General features: G+C 31.5%; 3 protein-coding genes across 5 annotated transcripts in view; all 3 read left to right on the forward strand.

Annotated features, from left to right (window-relative positions):
* On the forward strand, positions 4787-11968 carry LOC109346308 (ACT domain-containing protein ACR12-like). The gene is made up of 10 exons (XM_019585798.1): positions 4787-5121; positions 5545-5602; positions 6413-6535; positions 7711-7805; positions 8574-8658; positions 8839-8898; positions 9711-9766; positions 9916-10021; positions 10105-10173; positions 11720-11968. Exons 1-10 carry the CDS (start codon positions 4967-4969, stop codon positions 11780-11782), a joined length of 870 nt encoding a protein of 289 aa, XP_019441343.1. The 5' UTR covers positions 4787-4966; the 3' UTR covers positions 11783-11968.
* LOC109346309 (uncharacterized protein YnbD-like) lies at positions 13379-17116 on the forward strand. The gene is made up of 3 exons (XM_019585799.1): positions 13379-14000; positions 14683-14774; positions 16507-17116. The coding sequence occupies exons 1-3, from the start codon at positions 13549-13551 to the stop codon at positions 16686-16688; spliced, it is 726 nt and encodes a 241-aa protein (XP_019441344.1). The 5' UTR covers positions 13379-13548; the 3' UTR covers positions 16689-17116.
* Positions 18966-20593, forward strand: part of LOC109346307 (transcription factor GAMYB-like) — a 5940-nt gene continuing 4312 nt past the window's right edge. The window contains exons 1-3 of one of the 3 annotated variants that reach the window (XM_019585796.1): positions 18966-19110; positions 19233-19318; positions 19961-20316. In XM_019585796.1, coding sequence (XP_019441341.1) covers positions 19975-20316 — 342 coding nt within the window. In that variant the 5' untranslated portion in view covers positions 18966-19110; positions 19233-19318; positions 19961-19974. Of the gene's footprint in view, positions 19319-19960; positions 20317-20593 lie in introns of all 3 variants that reach the window. The other 2 variants (XM_019585795.1, XM_019585797.1) reach the window with 2 other exon arrangements.

Here is a 20593-nt window from a genome sequence, read left to right on the forward strand (position 1 = left end):
ATTTGTCAATTGGAGGACTGATTTAAATATATGTAGCTTAATTATATTTAAAAATAATAAAAATGTTCAACAAAACAACAAATAATTATTGCATGTCAAATTATAAAAATAAATAATTTAAAATTTTACTTTTAGATTATCTAAGTATTTAATAAATAAATAATTTATGTATTTTTCAGTCAAATTTTTGTTTGTTACAAATCTAGTTTTTCAAAGAGACTCATGTTATTCCGATTCATGCATTAATTTCACCCCAACAATATGCAACTTGTTTCTCATTTTGTTATTTATTATTAAGTATAACACATTAAACGCAAGAAATTACTAAATTAAAAAGTACTCCAAACGGAAGGATTTCATATCTTAAATTGATAAAATCATGATCCTTGTCATTAATATCTAATTTGAAGAAAATTAAATCATATGCAGATAGAACTATCATGTGTTTGATTGGTTTTGTATGATTTTCTTCTGATATCATATTCATACTTAAAAAACATATGAAGTCTTTAATCCCATTAAATGATCAAGTTGTACATTTGAAACCTATTCTCATCAGATAGTGTTTTCCCATTTTCAAACACATAAAATTTGTGAGTACCCGTACAATAGTAAGTATTTGAAGGTATCTAACATTTTTTTAATTTAAATTATATATTTATATATTTTGTAATAATCAATATGTAACAATAATTATGACTTGAATAATATGATATTTATATGATAAATTTATAATCATAGTCTAGGATGTGTAATTTATTATGAAATAATAATAATAAAATATATGATATATAATCTCAAAATAATAATAAAAACTATATTATATATAAAAATTTAATTAAAAATTAAATTTGTAGTTACCCACATAGCGAGTATCATAAAACTCGTTCTCACCTATAAGCTATTATTACATGTATTTACTGGGTGATAATTTTGTCCTCAACTTTTATTAAAAACAAAAATTTCTCACTATAATCAAGTAGAACTACAAAAGTTTTAGTTTGCCCGAAAATGAACAATATTTTAAGATGGTCATGAATAAGACAAAGTTTTTTGGGATGGGCATATTATAAAGGAGAGGAATGGGGATTAGTTGTCCCATATTTTGGTATTTTATTAATGTCCCATTCCAATAGAACTTTGACACATTTTGAAAAGAAAATTAAAAAATAAATAAAATAACATTTTTATGTAATTTGGTGAGATGTGATTGATTTAGGATATGAGGAGGACAGTAAACTTTTGGGAGGATCTTTGTTCAAAGGAGAGAGACCATTTATTGGAAGATAATAGCCAACTTTGCAGTAGAAAGCAACAATGAATATAATATTTTCACTTGTTTAACATTCCAATGGAAATCAACAATTTATATAATGTTTACACCTGATTTGTCCAATATTGAGGATTATTCTAAAATGCAAATACATGCCTTTAAGCTATTATGAAGAAGTGGCATGGACTTAGTTGCTATTGTTACCTTTTCTACAACATGAGAGAAAAATAGAAAGCATATCACAATGACTTATAGGGTATGTTTTTTGTTTCCACTTTTTTCTCTTCACAATCATTTAATATTGGTAGTCCACCCATCTAGTAATTAAAGTTTAGATGTTGTTATAGTCATTCAATATTAGTGATCAAGCATTAAAGAGATAGATTGCACAATTTTGAGATTAGAACACAATCAAGACTATGAGATTTTGGTTAAAACCTATAATTTTCCTACCAAACTAATTGGCACTTGCAATTTGAAAGGATTAGAGTAAAAAACAAGATACCATATTACTATATAATATTTTAGGGTCGAATTGAGTTTTGAAAATAAATAAATAAATAATAAAAAGTTTGGAAGACATAAAATACTCATCTAAAATGACTTAAATGCCTTCAATTTCTCTATTTTCTTTTTTAAAACTCATACCGTGCATCTATCTGACAACAAAAAATATTGTGAAACAACAAAAGAACTTATAATCTATTCCACATATGAAGAAGCTACAATTTAGCTAATAACATTAAGGATTTAACATGTGTACATTAATTGTATAAGTATTTTCTACATTGTCTGCATATTATCAACCATTCATTTGTTAAGTTCAATTGACTCTCAAACAAAAGTAATACAAATTAATAGTGAATGATGTGTTAACAATATAAAAAACTTTAAGCTAGCATACTAAATGAAACTAATAAAAAATAATTAAAGCACCTATTATATAAAAAATATATAAATCACTGTGACAAAACAGTGGCATTTAGGGTAACTCAACAAATGAACTTTTCACCTATTCAACATAAGATGAAGCTATAATTCAGCCATTGACATTAAAAAACACTAATTAGAGCACCTATTATATACAAAAATATCACAATCATTGTAATATAACAATATATGAGCATTTAGGGCAATTCAACAAACAACTTACAGGCAATGAATCAAAACACAATATTTAACCAAAAGTGCTCTGATATGAATTACATGTTTTAAAACCATCCACTACTACCTAATTTATTTAATTGTTATGGTTTTTTGAAATGATGGTGCTCAAATGGTTTTTGTTGACAAATGTAGGATTTAGGGTATGAACAATGATTTTTTTATAAATTTTGTACGGGAAGACTATTCTAGTCCATAAAACTTAGTGATATAAAACCTGTATCGTGCCAGCCGGTTCGATCAGGAAACTAGCAAACCAGACCCCTAACAGGTACGATATGGATGTTGAAACGATCAAGTATCTAAATCTGTGAAAACCGGTCAAAATTAGTGAACCAACCAAAATTTGACTAAACCGACCGATTTATTCACATACTTTTTTTAAAAAACTTAAAAATCATTACACGGTAACCCATCTTTCCAACATTTTTTCAACAATTCAAGACACATCCTTCCAAGGCATACGTAGATTACACCTTTTGGTTCTTAACATTGATGTGTAATTTCAATGACATTTGTGTAATATTCAAGTCAACTGTGTGAAGGTAGAATTTGGTGCAAAAATGGAACATTGATATGAGACAACTTTGACTATTTGATATTAAATGTTAAAAGTCCCTTTATTTATATTTTGTGTTTGTTAAGTGATACTTTTAGATTGATATATGTTTTGCAAATTAGACTTTAAATTTGTTAAAGACTTAAAATTGTTTATTTATGTGAATTTTGAGTATATTATAAATATGGATTATAAATTTGAGTATACCTATTTGAATTTTTTTGTTATATGTTTATATATATAAAAATATAAACATATATGTCTCGTTTAACTGACATACAATTTAATTACTGAACCACCGATTAAACCAATATACTACTATATCTATCTATACTCTGATCGCTTTGATAACCGGCATGGTTTTAATACAACTTCATAAAACCATGTTTCAAAAACCATTTTGAGTTAAATATTTAACATATTAGAGAAAGAAATAGTAACCTATAGACTCACTCAAATATAACCTGTACAAAACCATATTTGACATTTATAAATTTGATGAACTAATTAAAGAATTTATTAATTTTTTCAGAAACTCAAAAACGAGGACGCTAAAAATTATGTACCATTTTGAAAATAAGGATGCTAAAAAATGAGGACAAATGTAGGAGCATAATGCATAATAAGAGGGTGATGATGGGAAATTTATAGATGTGGTGCATCTTGACCGAAAAATTACAATTTTGGTGCACCTTTTAGAAAAATTAAAAATCTAGTGTAACTTTATAAAAATCGACAATAAAATTGTCGATTTATGTATTTTTTCTCTCTCCTCCCCAAAATCGGCACTGGGAATGGAGTTTTATTAAAATATATATTTTTAAACTCTCCCTAAATCGTCAATGGGTGAGTTTTATACTTTTTATTTTTTTCTCTCCCCTAAATCGGCAACCGGAGAGTTTTTGATTTTTTTTAACTTGTGGGAGTTATATTATTAGTTTTAGGGTTTAATTTTTCAAACAAAAAAAAAATAACTCATACGAGTTAAAAAAAAATCAAAAACTCTCCGGTTGCCGATTTAGGGGAGAGAAAAAAAATAAAATAAAAAATAAAAAGTATAAAATCCCCCATTGACGATTTAGAGGGAGTTTAAAAAAAATTATGCTTTAATAAAACTCCCCTCCCTAGTGCCGATTTTGGGGAGGAGGGAGAAAAAAATACATAAATCGGCAATTCCATTGCCGATTTATATAAAGTTACACTAATTTTGTAATTTTTCTAAAATGTGCACCAAAACCGTAATTTTTCGGTCAAGGTGCACTACATTTGTAAATTTTCCGGGTGATGATTATACTAGTGTCATATATAAGAGAATATATTTTATGTCTCAAAAGTGTGTCAATCCATATGACATTTTCTTTAAATCATCAAAAATATATATTTATTATTAAATATTAAATTTAAATATATATTTTTTAACCAATCAAAACAAGTAACACACTCTTTTGGATTAGATGTTGACCCCATATATAATGAGGAGAAAAATTTGAATAGAAATATATAAAACACATTAGTTTATTTATGTTTTTTTATACCATTATTTAAGAATTTTATTTAAAAATAATTTTTTAACCTGTTATAAATTTTATTGGTTTTGACAGGCATCTTCTTCACACAGAACTAGGACCCTTTAATAGAAGACAAACAAGTGATATTTTTAATAATAAAAATGTAATTTTATAATAAATAAAATAATAAAAATATTATTAAATATTAATGGAGAGTACTTAATCATTCATAAAAGTCATTATTGGAAAGTGGAAGTGACGTGGACTTGAGTTGTCTCGTATTCTCAGCCATTCTCCAATTCACGTCACTATCATTTCAGCATCAGCATTGATCAGAAGCAAAAGACACACCATCATCATCCACTTTCTCTCTTTCAGGATCACTTTCAATAACACTCTCTCTCATTCCCATTTTCTTCATTGCATTCTCATTCTCATTCTCATCGATCTAATTCATCAACTATGTCTCTCACTAAACCTCACCTCGCTTCTTCATTCTTCACTCTCCAATTCCATCTTCATAACGCTACTAAGGCCTCCAATCTTATTCTCTCTCCTCCTTTTTCCTCATTATTCCCTCTTTACCCTTCCATTTCACTCTCCCAACCCAGGCACAAGTAAGATATAACTATTTCTTTTATTCTCTTGTACTTGTTAATTTTCAAATTTGACCAATTTTTTGTTTATCTGTGTTCCCTAATGTTGATTCAGCATCTTTTTTTGTTAAGATAAGTACCATATCGGAGGATAATATGGTTGAGTGCTTATAAGAATTGGTTCTAATATTTTTAATATTATTACCCGTGTAATATGTATGCAATCCGTATAATAATGATTTAAAAATTTATACACAGTCATTACACCATTCATTTGTATTACTTACTTTTGTAAGAGTAATCTAATGCTGGATAATAGTATAAAACTCATATACTATAGGTGTATACAACTTTTTTTTACTATTATTGTACTTGTTTATGAATGCTATTGCAACTTCATTCTTCTTTAATTTAATGTCTCTTTTTTCTTGGAATGTTGTACAGGAATGTTCTATGTGCTTCTGCTGCTTATGATGTGAATGCAGTTGATTCAGCTTCCTTGGTCAGTCATGTGATTCTTAATTCTTACCACTATGTCATTCTTCATTGTATTATTTGTTAAATGTTAGTATCAACTTGAGAATTTGGAGTGTTGAACAATGTTTTAGAAAGTTGTGTCAAATGAAGATTATTATTGGATTAAATGTCCTACTGCATTTCAATACAGCTAATAATACTATAGTTTACTGTAATTGTTAAACATGGCAAATATAGCTCTCGGACGGGCTAGGACACGAGTGGAGGTTATCAGTATATATTTTTTGGGTAATGGAAGACCCTATCATTATGGTTTTGTATCAAATTGTTGCATCCGGAAAATGGAAAGAAAAAAAGGAACAAAAATAGAAGAATAACAAAGGATAGAAAGGAAAAAAAAAGGGTTAGTAGAAAACTTATTAGATACCATCAACTCTCGTATAAAATAAGTTCTACATATACCTTACCTACTATTAGATTTGAACCAATGACGTTTAAAGGAGTTTTCATGGACATCCAATTATATTTCGACAAAGCAGGATTTTTGCTACATCTTGTTAAAATAAAAATATGAATGTCAAAATATTAGTGTATACCATGTTAGTCCACATTCCACAATACTATGACATATGTAACTGCTGTGCAGTTTGCAATTCAATCTTGTATTATTTTCACCTTATGTGTGCATGCGACTGAGTAAGTTTGTGATAATCTAAGTGTGAAGCATGATTTTTTTTAATTATTCCTTAAATTAACTTCTGGATTTTGTAGATGGGTATACCATGCTATAATGTACTTTTAATTGTGGAATTTGATTGTTTAATTTTTACTGCAGAAATCCAGTGGCAATCCTGACACTGTTCCCATGCCAATGGTTCTGATAGATCAAGACTCCAATTTTGAAGCAACAATTGTGCAGCTTAGCTTTGGTGACCGCCTTGGAGCTCTTATTGATACGGTGATGTGGCAATTGAAACTCATTGTCCTCTCTTTGTGTACTCTTGATGGAATACCATTATAGTGTGCTTTTGTTATTCAAGAGATGTCCTTACTATCAGATTGTTAGAGAAGATTTATCCAATTTACAACTACCTATTTTGTGTTCTGCTGCCAATGTTTACATACCCTGTCCCAAGTCTCTATAAAAAGGAGGGTTGTGTTTGGCAGTCAGTAGCCAATGTAAAAGTTTGTCGAGTCCAGGGAAGGATCCCGGTTCCTTGAATTTGGGGCGGTTGCCCCCTCCCTGAAAAAAGTTCATTGATACATATTATTTATACGATATATTTGTGCTCCGTTTGAATTCTTATACCATCCTGTCTTACATTTAAAGTTAAATAGGTATTCATGATACACTTTTTTATACTGTTTATAAATGTACTTGTTCCTCCTTTCAAATTTCGTAATATGATTTTAGTGGCTAAAACATGTGTTAAATTTATGCTTCCCTTACTCATTTTTTTTGGTTCCTTCCCTGATTGAATCTATATGACATGGATCAATGATACTGCTGTCATTATGGCCTAACATCATTAAAAAGTAATGGTATGAGAACTAACCAATGTGATTTTTCCTATATCTATTGTTAAATTTTATTAGTGTGCCAGTGTGGGTAACCTTGCAACTCTGTTAGTTCTGGTTTTAACTCTGTTTATTATTCTTTATGATGGTCTTAAGATTTGTATCATTAAATAGAGTTTCCTCATTATACATCTTTAGTCCAATTAAATGTAGCACTTATGGTAGAGTACATATGGATTGATGATAGCTTGATGTTGTCTGTGGAATGGCTTTCTCCTTCTCTCTCTTATCCTTATGTCAAGGCTCCCTTGGAAAGCAAGCCCCATTTCTCACCCTTGCAATAAATTCACCTGAAAACTACAGACAGTCTTTATATGGTTTACTATATTTAGAGAAAGAAAAATAAAAGAAATGAAAGTTGGAAGGTTGACTAAAAACTTGTTTGAGATTTTGTTGAAAAAGAGCATGTTCGGGTATTAGATTCCTGTTCTTACCATGTTACAGTAAGGGTGTCAATTATATCATATTTTCTTATAAATTGGAGATAATTTTTTCTGTCTACATCATTTATATGTACTATTAATAACTGACTTCTGTGTGTTCATATCAAGACAGATGAACGCACTAAAAGATTTGGGGTTGGATGTTTTGAAGGGAACTGTCTCTACGGAAGGGTCAGTAAAGCAAACAAAGTTTTTTATTACGGAATCGTAAGTCTTCTCTGTCTTTTTCACCTAGTATTTGTAGCAACTTTTTCTCTTGAATGGTATTTTCAGTGGCAAATGCAAACAGAGAACTGAAAAAGCAATTTTTTATTTTACGAGGTTATGGGAGGGCTGGTTCAGTCATTTATCAAATTATTATTAACACTAACATCACTGTTAAATATCAGATATTGTAGAGTCATTCCTTCCATTTCCCATTTATGTTTCGTCTGTGACAGTGAAGAGAAATATTTATGTGATGGCCCTCCATTTATATATACATCAAATTGGTTCTCCGATGTCAATTTATACCATTAGATCGATCCTTAAAGTTACATCAATTTGGTTTCTTAAAGGGAAAACCAATGTCATTTAATTATTATTGGGTGGCCAATTTGATGCTTATGATAAATGGAGGACCAATGTGATGTGAGTATATTTTAGGATGACCAAAGTCGACATTTGCTCTTTCACTTACACGTTTGGACTTTTACCAATCACTTTTGTCTTGTGTCTCACAAATGACGATACGGACTTCCCAAGGTTTAGCAGTTCGCAACCATCAAAATCGCGTCAACGTTGTTCCTTCTGTTAACTAACTGTTCCATGAGTTTGAAGAAATATTGTTTTACAGATATAGTTGCAGTATTGACTCTACATTTTTCTCTTTGATAATGTTTTCGAGCATCCTGAACATCTAAGAAATTACAATGTTTCATTGCTTCACAAATACACTTTAGTCTTTAAAAATTTATTTGATTGCCATATTGTCAGAGACACTGGGCACAAAGTTGAAGATCCTGATATGTTGGAGAGAATTCGACTTACAATTATTAACAATTTGTTGAAATATCATCCTGTAAGTATGATTGATAGATACATTCCTCTGAAGTTCTTATATGGTGTATTTACACGAGAGAGTTCCTTGTAATCAACAATTTTTAATAAACACAACTTTTCCTTTTTACTATTTTCCATTTTTTAATTTGCTCTTAATTTTCAGTTTGTCATACTCACAAGTACTATATAATTTGTGTAGGAGTCCAGTGAAAAACTAGCTATGGGTGAGGTGTTTGGCATAAAGGCTCCAGAGAAAAAGGTGAATATTACTCTTCTAGTTTTTCCTCCTTTTTTGTCCCTAAAACATCATGACATCATATTTTGATTCATTCACATATCCTTGTAAGCATTTCATTACCTGGTTGATGCTTTTGTCAATCTTGCATTGTAAATAAAATAACTAGGATGTTGCCTATTTTCAGGTAGCAGACAATATTTTTTACCTTTTCTCATTTAAATATTTGATAATATTTCTTGTTAAATTAAAACTTTTGGGACCTGCCTCCAGGTTGAGTTTTTGACCACCTAGAAATTGAACTTTATACACAGATAAAATTAATAATGCCCATCCCTGGTGTATACATGTCTATTTCTATTTGAAAAAGAGAATTTCCACATGCGAAAAGTTTAGATTTCTCTACTGTCATCTTGTCAAAGACATCCTGATAAACAAATGGAAGTTTGTATTGGATGATAAAAAGAAAGTCATAAGATTTTATTTTTTTGGTTTTTTAGATTATTAATATGAAACTGAAATGGTGTACAGATTTTGTCTTCACTTCTAAGATTGCGTAACCACTAGGGTGTTCTGTAAGCTTTTCTGTCTTTAATTATTGCTGGAAATTATTACTAAGAAAACTACATTTAGAGTGCTTTAATGATATGCTGACATACAAAAGCTATACAAGGCAACCAACACTTTTCTTGGTGGACTTGTACATATGGCTTCTATACCTGGTTCTTCCAGATTTTACTTGCTGCAATTACTCAATTCAACGAAACGCTTTTATGTGTCCAATAGTTAGTCTCACTGCTGTGAATATTAACTTTATTATTCTTGTTTTTTTGCAGCTTGATGTTGATATTGTAACTCGTATACAAGTTAAGGCAGATGGGCCCAAGAGGAGGTTTGCATCTTATAATATACGGATATAATCCTTTCTTGAGCTATTTATTACCCACATTTTTAGGACATCGTATAATTTGCATAATTAGCAACCCAGTATGCAATAGCTACTTAATGTCTTCTAATGCGTTTGAGTTCAATATTTATCAGCTTACTGTACATAGAGACCGCAGATAGGCCAGGATTGCTAGTTGAAATTATTAAAGTCATTGCAGATGTGAACATCCATGTTGAATCGGCTGAGATTGAAACAGAAGTATCTTCTTCTTTTTCTCTGTCTGTTTCTGTCTATCACTTCCTCATTTACTCTGAAGTAACTCTATCTACTTTTTCTCCCAGGGTTTGATTGCTAAGGATAAGTTTCATGTCAGTTATGGTGGATCTGCATTAAACAGTTCAATGTCTCAGGTAATCTTCGTGTTCAAAAGAAATGCAGAATTCAATGCCCAAAAATATGTAGTCTTGGTCAGGTGCTTCACTGGTATCTGGGGCTGTAGATAGTTTTCCTAGATGCGTTAGAAGCTAAAACTAATTAAGTTACTTGTTTATTAAGTTGTCTTGCCTTCTATCTAACACCTAAAACTAATTTAGGAACTGTGTTGATGCTAGATTCCGTAAGTGTATGGTTTTGTCATCGGAGTAATGAAAATCCACAAGGACTGGAAATACTTACTAACCCAATTCAATTACTTTAAATACTCAAGTGATAGGTTGAAAGGAAAGAGAAGTTAAAGATAAAACTAGATAAGAAAGATCCCGAGATTGGAGTTCCATAATGACATACACTAATACTAATTAATCACACTCTTTACCAAGTTTAATGTTATGTGAGGTAAATTATCCATAATTAGATGGTTTTCTCCTATGAGTTCCATAATGACATACACTAATACTAATTAATCACACTCTTTGTTCAAAACTTCTACTTCCGTGACAATCACACTCAAGTGAACTCATTGTCATCGCTTATACTTTGTGGCTATCCAATACAATTCTCGAGAGACTAAGACTACCTTCTTAAATTGGAACTTAAGTTCAGTTACTTACATCTGATATTTGAGTTTTCTTTCTTGTACTACATTTGAATAAACACACTAGCAGTTGAGAGAATAACATATAAAAGATTAAAACAATTAATTATTCATCATTTAGTGTCAAGGGCATAGCTCAGTCCTAAGAACTAAGACAATACTCACTCATAACTGGAATCAAGGCAATATAATTATAGAAGAAGACCATCATCCTTAGAAGAAGGGATGAATATTAATCTAATATAAAAGTTTAATTAATTGTATAGAAAATCTCCGGAAAGTGTTATAATGCTATATATACATAGATTACAATTAGGTCTAAGCCCATGAATGAATAAAATCATATTCAGACTGTCTTGAGGAGGTGTTGATCCTCCACCATGGTTGCTAACACGGTTAGGCTGTGGATCTTTCTGGAATTTTTGTGCTTTTACAAGTCTGGAAACACGACCCATTTTTGTTCTGCTTTGCTTTTGTGTAATCCACCACAAAGTTGTGTTTCTCTGAAATGCACTCCTTGCTCAGCTTTTGGCTCTACTTTTAGTCCAATTAAGTTACTCTCATCTTTTAAGTTTGATTTCCACATCTTTTTTTGACCTCTTTTCATTTAACCTACACCTAACACCAAATAACATGCGCTTAACCTAAACTAAGAGAAACCATAATAAAAACAAAAGTAAAATCCTAATTAAGCTAAGAAATACTGCAAAACAATAAATAAATATACTACAATTTCACACACATAACTTATTTATCTAATGGTTACATTGTCTGCGTTGTATCTGACTGATTTGGGAATTACTTGTTTATCTAATTATTGTATTGATTTTATATAAGTTGGCTTGCCCTTTCTATCTAACAACAAGTCACTCTGCAGAATTTAATTGAACTACAATCTCTCTTTTGTAATTTTGAATGGACAGGTTTTGGTAAACTGTCTGCGTTATTTCCTCCGGGTGCCAGAGACAGATATTGATAGTTATTAATGGTTACATGGAGTGACCAACTTTACTTGTAAAATAAGCTAATGTAACTCTTCTTGTACCAAATCTCCATTAATCTGGTAGCTTTTCTGCTACTTGGTTGCTTGTTAAATGAATACCTGTCACTCAATTATCGTCCTTAAAGCTAGATGTGAAAATGAAAATATCAGCCACATTTTAATTTTGCCTCATTTCCTCCAAGGTTTATATTAATTTTAATTTGCTTTTTATGCCTCAGAAAATCACTTCAATCCTCTACCTTCTCCCACGGTTTCAGATTAGTTACCTAACATTTTTGCGGAGGAGATTTAGTCAATCAAACTAGTTTTTTTGTACTACTAAATGTATTTCTTCACCTTTTTTGGATAAGAAACTAATATCTTATTCGGGGATGGCGAGTGTCTCTCCTAACAAGTGTTGCTCTTAGGAATCGAACCCAATAGAGTCTTGTACTACTAGACTAATGTCTTGTTGGTCAACCAAAATAGCTTTGACAAACAATTATCTCAATTCATCCACAATCAGCGTATTTACTGTAATACATTAGTAGAAAAAATAGTCTTTTTTTGAAAAGCTCTTTTAGGTATTCTTTAATTATGTATTGATTTGAACACAATAAATTATCTCAACCACACTAAAATTTGAATGTAGATTGTTCAAAAACATAGAATTAGTTATAGAAAAGATTGTTTTTGTTTTTAACTAGCAAAAGGAGGAATAAATGTATATAACTGAAAGATCTCTATTGTTTGAACGTTAGCTTTTAAACTTTATTATTATATTTGATGTTAAATGCATTCATGGTCATCTTCTACAAGTTGACCCTGCTCTTGATACTTGTCCATCTACATAGAAGAATGAAAAACACAGCATTGTTAAGAGCTACGTTCCTAAGTTTGATCAGCACCAAGTATGGTTCAAAAATGGGTTTCTACAGCTATGTAAGTTATGGTACATAAAGTTTTTTACTTTTAGTATCATGCAACTTATAACTCAACCCAACATCCATAATGCAACATCAAATTGCACGAGTGAAGCAAATTCCATGTAAGTGTCATTTCTAGCCAGAAAACAAAGATTTAATCAAGAAGAGGGGAAAAAATGAAAACAACAATAATATAAGAGTTTTTTATACTACAAATTAATGATAGTTTTTTTCGGTACAACAAGGGTATCTCGTTACCTTATGGCAACGACCTAATAATTTTCAGGGTTTGCCTTCCAACAAGTGTTGTTCTTAATAATCGAACCATTAATTTTTTAATTATTTTAGACATTTAGTATTATCGGACACCACTTGGCCAATGTTGATAAATCAATAATAAATGATACAACTATAACATTTTTGTATAAGCGTAAAATGTGTACACTGACAATGTAAATATTTATACACATGCACACTATCATCCTTCAATGACAATGTATAAATCTTGAATCTTGTACACTATCAGTGCATACATTTTTTTCTCTTTTTATCCCTAAAATGAAAAGAAAAAAAAAACGAGAACTTGCATCTCTTGCAATAGGATTCTTTTGGTTAGATAGCATAAAATAAAGTGGAGTCCGCGTTATTAGACATAGAAAATGAATTTTATTTGCTGAACGTGTTGTGTTGTGCTCTTTCTGAAGATTCTTTCCATCGATCCCAGTTAGTTAAACCATCTAGGTCAGTTTTTCATCTCTCCCTCCAACCACTCTCTTCAATTTCATTCCTCTTTCTCTCATAAATTTCCATTCAATTCAACACTGCACAATCCTTTCACACCACCATGGGTGTGGGAATTTCATTCTTGATAGCACTAAAAGCAACAATTTTATTCCTCTTCTTCTTATACCTCAAAACCCTTACTTACACCTTCTTCTCTCTCCCTTTCTTATACGCTTCCTTGGTCGATTTCTTGGTCTCAATCGCTTCTCTCCCTTCCATTGATCTCCCAATACTTCTTGGTAAAAACCCAGATGGCAGTTTCCCCATTTGGTCATTCCTCATCTTCTTCCCTTACTTATACTTCGTTCGAGTTTTCTCGGCGTTGCGAAGATTGCGAAGCGGAGAACCGCCGTATACTGAAGTTGATGATGGGCTTTACGTTGGTGGGTGGCCAGCTTCGCGGCATATGATGCCACCTGGTGAGCCGGCGGTAGTTGATTGCACTGCTGAGTTTCCGAGGCTGAGGGAGTTTTCTGGGCTCCCTTATCGGTGCATTCCTACTTGGGATACTAGGTTTGTGTCTTTGGGTTTAACTTATTTTGTGTTTTTGAGATTTTGAATTCTATAATGTTCTGTTTGGGAGAGTTGAGTTTTGGAGGGGAATGAATGGAAATGAAAGGTTTCAGAGCAATTAAGTACACTTGTGAGATAACTCTGAAGTCTTCCATTTCGCTTACTTTCCCTCGAAAACCGAACTCGCAAACAGATTAAGGCAAAATGTATGTATTTGTTAATGTTTAGGTGCTTTGTGATGTTGTTATCTAATGATAATTTGAAGTAGTTGTTTCATTGATGAGCATGTTGTGTGTGTCATTGAGGGGCTTATAAGTTACTAGCCTTGTTTTGTTAGGTGGTATTATTGAAAAAATGCCTCTAACTTGTAAGCTTTTAATCGATAAGTCAATTGAAGTAGCTTATGGATTATAAGATGAAGACTTTTATGTCATTTGCTCTTATTAGCTAGTTGATCGTTTAATTTTACCAAGTACTCGTGATTCGATCAGCTAGATTGCCGGAGATAAGTTTTCAAACCTTTAGTTTTCCTGCTTTCAGCTGGCTTTTCACTCTTAAGCTAGTTTTTAAGCTTTCAACTAACTTTTCAGCTAGTTTGTCAAACAAAGCCTAAGTTTTGTCCTTCAAAACACAGTATTTTTTTTGCTCTACAAAGTTAATCAAAATTAAACTTGCTATGTAGGTCACCTCAACCTTCTGACATAGAATCTGCTGTGAAGTGGGCTATTGGGAAGAGACAGCTCAATAGGCCAGTTTTTGTCCACTGTGCATACGGTAAGTTCATTATGTTGTTGTTGCAGTTCGAGAGACAAATATGAATGCATTGTGGTTTTTCTTCATCATGATTTTGAATGTTGTTTAGTATTGGATTGTAATAGTAGTTTATGATTGATTTCCTTTTACTTTAAGCTTTGCTGACCTTTTACTTTTTGTTTTATTCACTTTTGCTTGTTCTTCTATTGTTTTTGTATATGTGATACCTACACAAGGGCGTGCTAATTGGTAATATATTATCAATTGGAGTGTCTGTTAGGCATAAAGTAATGGATGGTTTTATGTTAGTACTTAGTAGATCCTCATAAGTCTTAACATTTTCTATCACAGGGATTTATGTCTTATCCACATACTTGTTAAACATTCCAATTCACCCTTTAACACCTTGAACTGACATTTATATGATGATATGATAATTTCCCCCTTTCACTTGTGTATTAACCTTATCAATGATCTTTGTCCAAATGGAAGACTTGACCTTAGGAGCTGTTTTCAACTTTCAATTGTGTTTGTCAAGAAGAAACCACTGTGTTTAGAGAATGGATTTGGCAAAAGAAATCAACTTACAAGTAAATACAGTAGAAGAAACCAATATTTAACTTGGAAGAGAGACAAATAGAATAAAGTAAAATCAGAGTGGATGTTAAATCCCTAGTTTAACATTTTGGTTCCTGAAAAACTTAAAACTATAAATATATCAAGAAGTAATCCTACTTCATTCATACATCAGTAATAGACCTCCCAACATTAAAGATAATCTCTTCTCTCTGGATTGAGATCGGGTAGAGTGGTGCACTTCACAGGTGTTAAATGAGGGATTGTAACCAATTATGAGAAAATCAAGGATGTAAATTATCACAGAAGTATGACATTGACACATGTGCTTGTCTTGTATCTTAAAAAACCTTAAACCCTTGATTTTCTCATCAATAATTTCAATCATCCACTTCACCATTTAAAGTGCATCCCTCACTTAAGAATATCCAAAATCAGAGTGAAGTTACTAAAAGGAAATAGTAGTTACTTCCAGTGGGAGTGAAAGCACACTTCCAATTATTTAAGTGTCTAGAGATCTTTTGGACAGCAGCAACTCAAAACTAAATAACTGAGAATTTAGAGAAGCACATGAAGAAAGAATCTGATTATGATGACAATGCAAGTTTTGGGTGTTACTATTGTTATTCACCCCAACAAGGTCAAACATTGCCAATGAAGTGACCGCTTGCTTCATTTATGAATGTTCCATCTGATCCAAGTGATCTTCGTATTGTTCTATCTGCTTATAATTTTAGGTTGACTCTCTGGCAGTTCTGTCTAACGAAAAATAATAAATGCAAATTTGGGCTCAGCAAGAAATATGTTAGTTTTGATGTTGGCAAAGTTTGGCCTATTTTTGGCAATAAATATGCCCATCGAAGGATTCCTATGGGAGTATTGTTCTAGCTCATATAACTTCTTGGTATAAGAAAGCCAAAATGACCGAAGGTATTTTATGTTGTTTTGATTAGTGGATTTAGTTTTACCTCTATTCTGAATGAAAAATGGGAAAATGAGAATTACGAATGGATTCAAATATTTCATCTGAAGACTGAAAAACAAATACTCACTCAGCATAAGCCCAATGCCATTTTTTAGTTATAATGTAGAATGTTACATTGTTAGTTTGATGCCAGATTATTATGCTTGGTTAATAAGATGATATAATTATCTTCAACTTTTTCTGGGTTTAAAGGTCATGGAAGAAGCGTTGCTGTCATGTGTGCACTGTTAGTGGCACTAGGTATAACAGAAGATTGGAAGAATGCTGAGAAGCTTATCAAACAAAAGCGGCCGTACATCCGGATGAATGCTCTCCACCGCAAGGCACTTGAAGAATGGTCAAGGCATCGATTGTCTACGCCGAAGAAGCATTGAGATATTATTGGTGTGGGTTTCTTGAGTGAATCTGATTCTTTTCAATCACAGTATGATTGTTTTGCAGACAGTAGTAAACGAAGTAAAACTGAAAAATAGAACTTCCTTCAATCATAGGTAATTGCAGAATCCCTTTGGCTCAAAACTCAGCTACTCAACTCCTTGAACTTACAGAACTATGCATATTGATTCTCTGGAGGGGTTAAGTTTATGCTGTGCACTGCACAGTTTGGTAAGTTCAGGGGTGACTTGTTAAGTTCTGAACCACAACTATTTTCTACAATTAACTTCTAGTTAAGGAGTTATGTGCATTTTATTTTTAGCCTACAATCTAATATTTGCTTCATCTGATTTGATAATGTTTCTAGACATCATTTCATTGTAAAATGCATACTAATGATGGTTCCAAATGTTGTTTTTTGGTGCCTATATATATGTTATGATTGAGATTTGAGTCACCGTTCAGATTACATATATAAACAAATTTTAAAATATTAAATAAGATATATGGAATAATTGAAAATTTTATTTAATTGAGACAGTAACATGATATTTATCCTATATTGATTTCAAAACAATGATAGCTTAAAAATTATAAATGTTTAACCTTTTTTGTATAATGGATTTTTTTTTTTAAGTTTTTGAACTAGGTTTCATAACCACTGATTAAATCTAAACAATCATTAAAAAATGGTACATGTTGTGATACATTTTATGAGACAACAAATGTACTTTTATAATAAGGTGGGTAAGACATAAAAATATACCTTGTAAGATATAAATTGGTTAGTGCTGTATTTATTTTGAGGTATTTGTGGGCATGGGCAATGGGCAAAAGGGGCATGGTGACCCATTTGCCGGTAATACTTCTAAGTAAATCATGAAGAAATATATCTATAGTTTAAAATATCTAAATTATAAAAGTTACTCATGTTGGTTTCAATAATCCTCCAAGTGGATAAATATAAGATTAATACAAATGTTACTTGGAAATGCATTCCCGGAAATGCTAGAGTATTTTGGTGAATTCTTAAAGGCGTGAAACTTGTTTGGAGCTTAAGCATTTGAAATCTCTTCTAGAAGCTGGTTAGCATAGTCGTTAGTGATATATGGTTGGGGCTTTTATCTTTTCAAGACAAGATTAAATTTTGATTAATGAAGTATCATTTTAAATTAAAAAAAAATTATTTATTCCCTTATCCCGAATAATAAGATTATAAATAGAGTTTAATATATATACTCACAACTAACTATTTTTTGTATATTATTTATTATTCATATTTTAATCATTATCTCTCAAACAAAATAATATAAAATCAACTGTCGATGATATGTCAACGGTGTAAAAAATTTACATTAGTGATACCTAGATTTTAAACTCTTATAGATAAAGATCACTAGTATTTTAGTTTGTGTAATGCATATGATATTATTGTTTTGTTGCTACACATAAAATAAGTTCAAATATTTTTCTTAATTTATTACAAAATTATTAAGTAAAACATATATGATCTATTTTATTATTTAAATAAAAAAGTTCAGGAGTAATTAGGATATAACAAAAATTGAAAACAACATGGCCCTTAGTTTAGATTGAGATGTTTAGCTGTTTATAAAATTTAGATAAAAACATTTCAAATGAAAATTTTGTGTTTTTGGTACAAAGAGATTTTTTGTTGAACAATCTAAAAAATGTAGTTTCTAAAATCACTCTAGTAAAGAGATAAATAATTATCCTGACAAATAAATAAACTTAAAAAGAGTAAAGATAATTCAAATAGATATTTATAATTGATAAAAAAATACTTCCTTTAATCACTTGTTATATGAAAAGGAAGTCCTATTGAAAGGCCAAAATTTTAACTTTTAAATCAGTAAATGTTACTTTTTTGTTGGGTGAAAGTGAGTCAAAATTTTATGATTTGATTTGGTCATACCAAATTACCAATATACACACACAACGTTACTTCTCTTTATTTTGATGTTAAACCTGAATATGAAAGATAGAGAATAACTTGATTTTATCTTCATCAAATAGAAGCTTCTAAAAAATTGAAAAAGTAATAGTCATCTACCCCTTTCGTTTATTTCTCCTATTTTTACTCTCTATTTTCCTTCATTTTAGGCTTCTTTTTAGTTTTTAACTCAACTCAAATAACAATATAATATTAATATAAATTATAATAATATTTCCTAAACCATCAAATAAAAGGAACCATGGATCAACGCTTCGTATATCATATAACGCTAAACATTCATTTCATTTCTTTAATTAATTCTAAAAATTGATTTTAAAAAAAAAAAAACCAATTCAGATTCAGAGCGGTTCTTCTCCGCCATCCGCCACCGTTGCTTTTGCCACGCCGCCACCCGCCACCAACATCACCGGCGAGGTTGCCACCCAGTGCATAATTTATTTGCTGTAAGTTGAGATTTTTTGTGCCTAGTTTTTTGTTGATGTGAATAATGTGTTAAGTGTTCTGTTCAGAATTGGGGGTTTTATGTTTTTTATTACAGAGCTGATTCGTGGTTTTTCAATTCCAGTTGATCCATTAATTCAGCTAAATGATCCTACTTTGAAGAGTTTTTGCTGTTTCGGGCTTCTTTGAAGTTGGAGTTATTCTATTCAGGTGAATCTCTAAGGATATTATTGTTCTATTAGGTTTATTATTATTTATTTTATTTAAAAAATTCAGGGATGCTAAAATATTGTGAACAATTGAAGTATAATGGGAATGTAGCTTTGTAGTTAATGTTATTCATCATTTCGACCATATTTTTTCTTTCCTAAGGTCCTTGCTTATATGGGATTTTTTGTGTGTTTCGAATACTTTTATGTGTAGGTTGTTTTTTTTGTTGCTGAAGAATTTTACTTTCCTTTGGTTTTTTTGGTTTAAATTGACATGCTTTTGGAGTATGCTTTTTATTCTTGGATTGGATGTATTGGTGGTATGGTTATCCTTATTAGTTATTTCTTTGTCATTCGTATAATTCCTTAAAGTGATAAATATGGTGGAAGGAAAGGGTTTAAGTGATTTTGATTCTTCAATTGGTGGATCAGTATTTAAGTTTGGATTTTGGAACTTCATAGGCTTCCACACAAAAAATGCAAGTCCTTAATCAAAATCTGAAGCCGGAATGTACCTCGTTGTATAATTCTGCAATATGTTGATGTGCATTGTTATTTATTTTAGTGATGCTAGATTGTAGTTTATGTCCTTCTCCATTGTCTTAACTATTTGTTAGTATCTCAAATCTCTCTACTTTTGTAGGCACATTGAGAGTCATGAGTAGCATGCCAAGTGGGGGTGATTCTCGAAAGATGTCCAAGGGCCGCCGATCATCATTATCAGTTGAAGAAGCGAGTGAAGGTCTTTTAATGAAAGGCCCATGGACAGCAGCAGAGGATGCAATTTTGGAAGAATATGTCAGAAAACATGGAGAGGGAAACTGGAATGCAGTGCAGAAGCATTCAGGACTTGCTCGTTGTGGGAAAAGCTGCCGTCTACGATGGGCAAATCATTTGAGACCTGATTTGAGAAAGGGTGCATTTTCTGCAGAGGAAGAGGATCGAATCATTGAGCTCCATGCTAGAATGGGAAACAAGTGGGCTCGAATGGCTGCTGAGGTTTGTGGAAATGTAACTTCTTTTAATGTTTGGTCCAGTGTTGTCAAGTGGTGGCATTTTGGTGATTTAAGACCGCCATGGCAGTATGGCGGTGGCTGTTCATGACAATACGGCGGTCGTGGCATATGGCGTGAATAGCAGACATGGCGTTGTTATATATCTTTCCTTCAGGTTTTTTAAGGGTGATTTTGGGTTTTACCCAATATTGTAAACCCTAGCTCAAATCCGTGCTTCATCTGTTTCGTCCTCTGTTCTCTCTTCTTCGTTTGCCCCCCCC

This window comes from Lupinus angustifolius, chromosome LG04, assembly GCF_001865875.1.
Source record: "Lupinus angustifolius cultivar Tanjil chromosome LG04, LupAngTanjil_v1.0, whole genome shotgun sequence".
NCBI classification, from domain to species: Eukaryota; Viridiplantae; Streptophyta; class Magnoliopsida; order Fabales; family Fabaceae; genus Lupinus; species Lupinus angustifolius.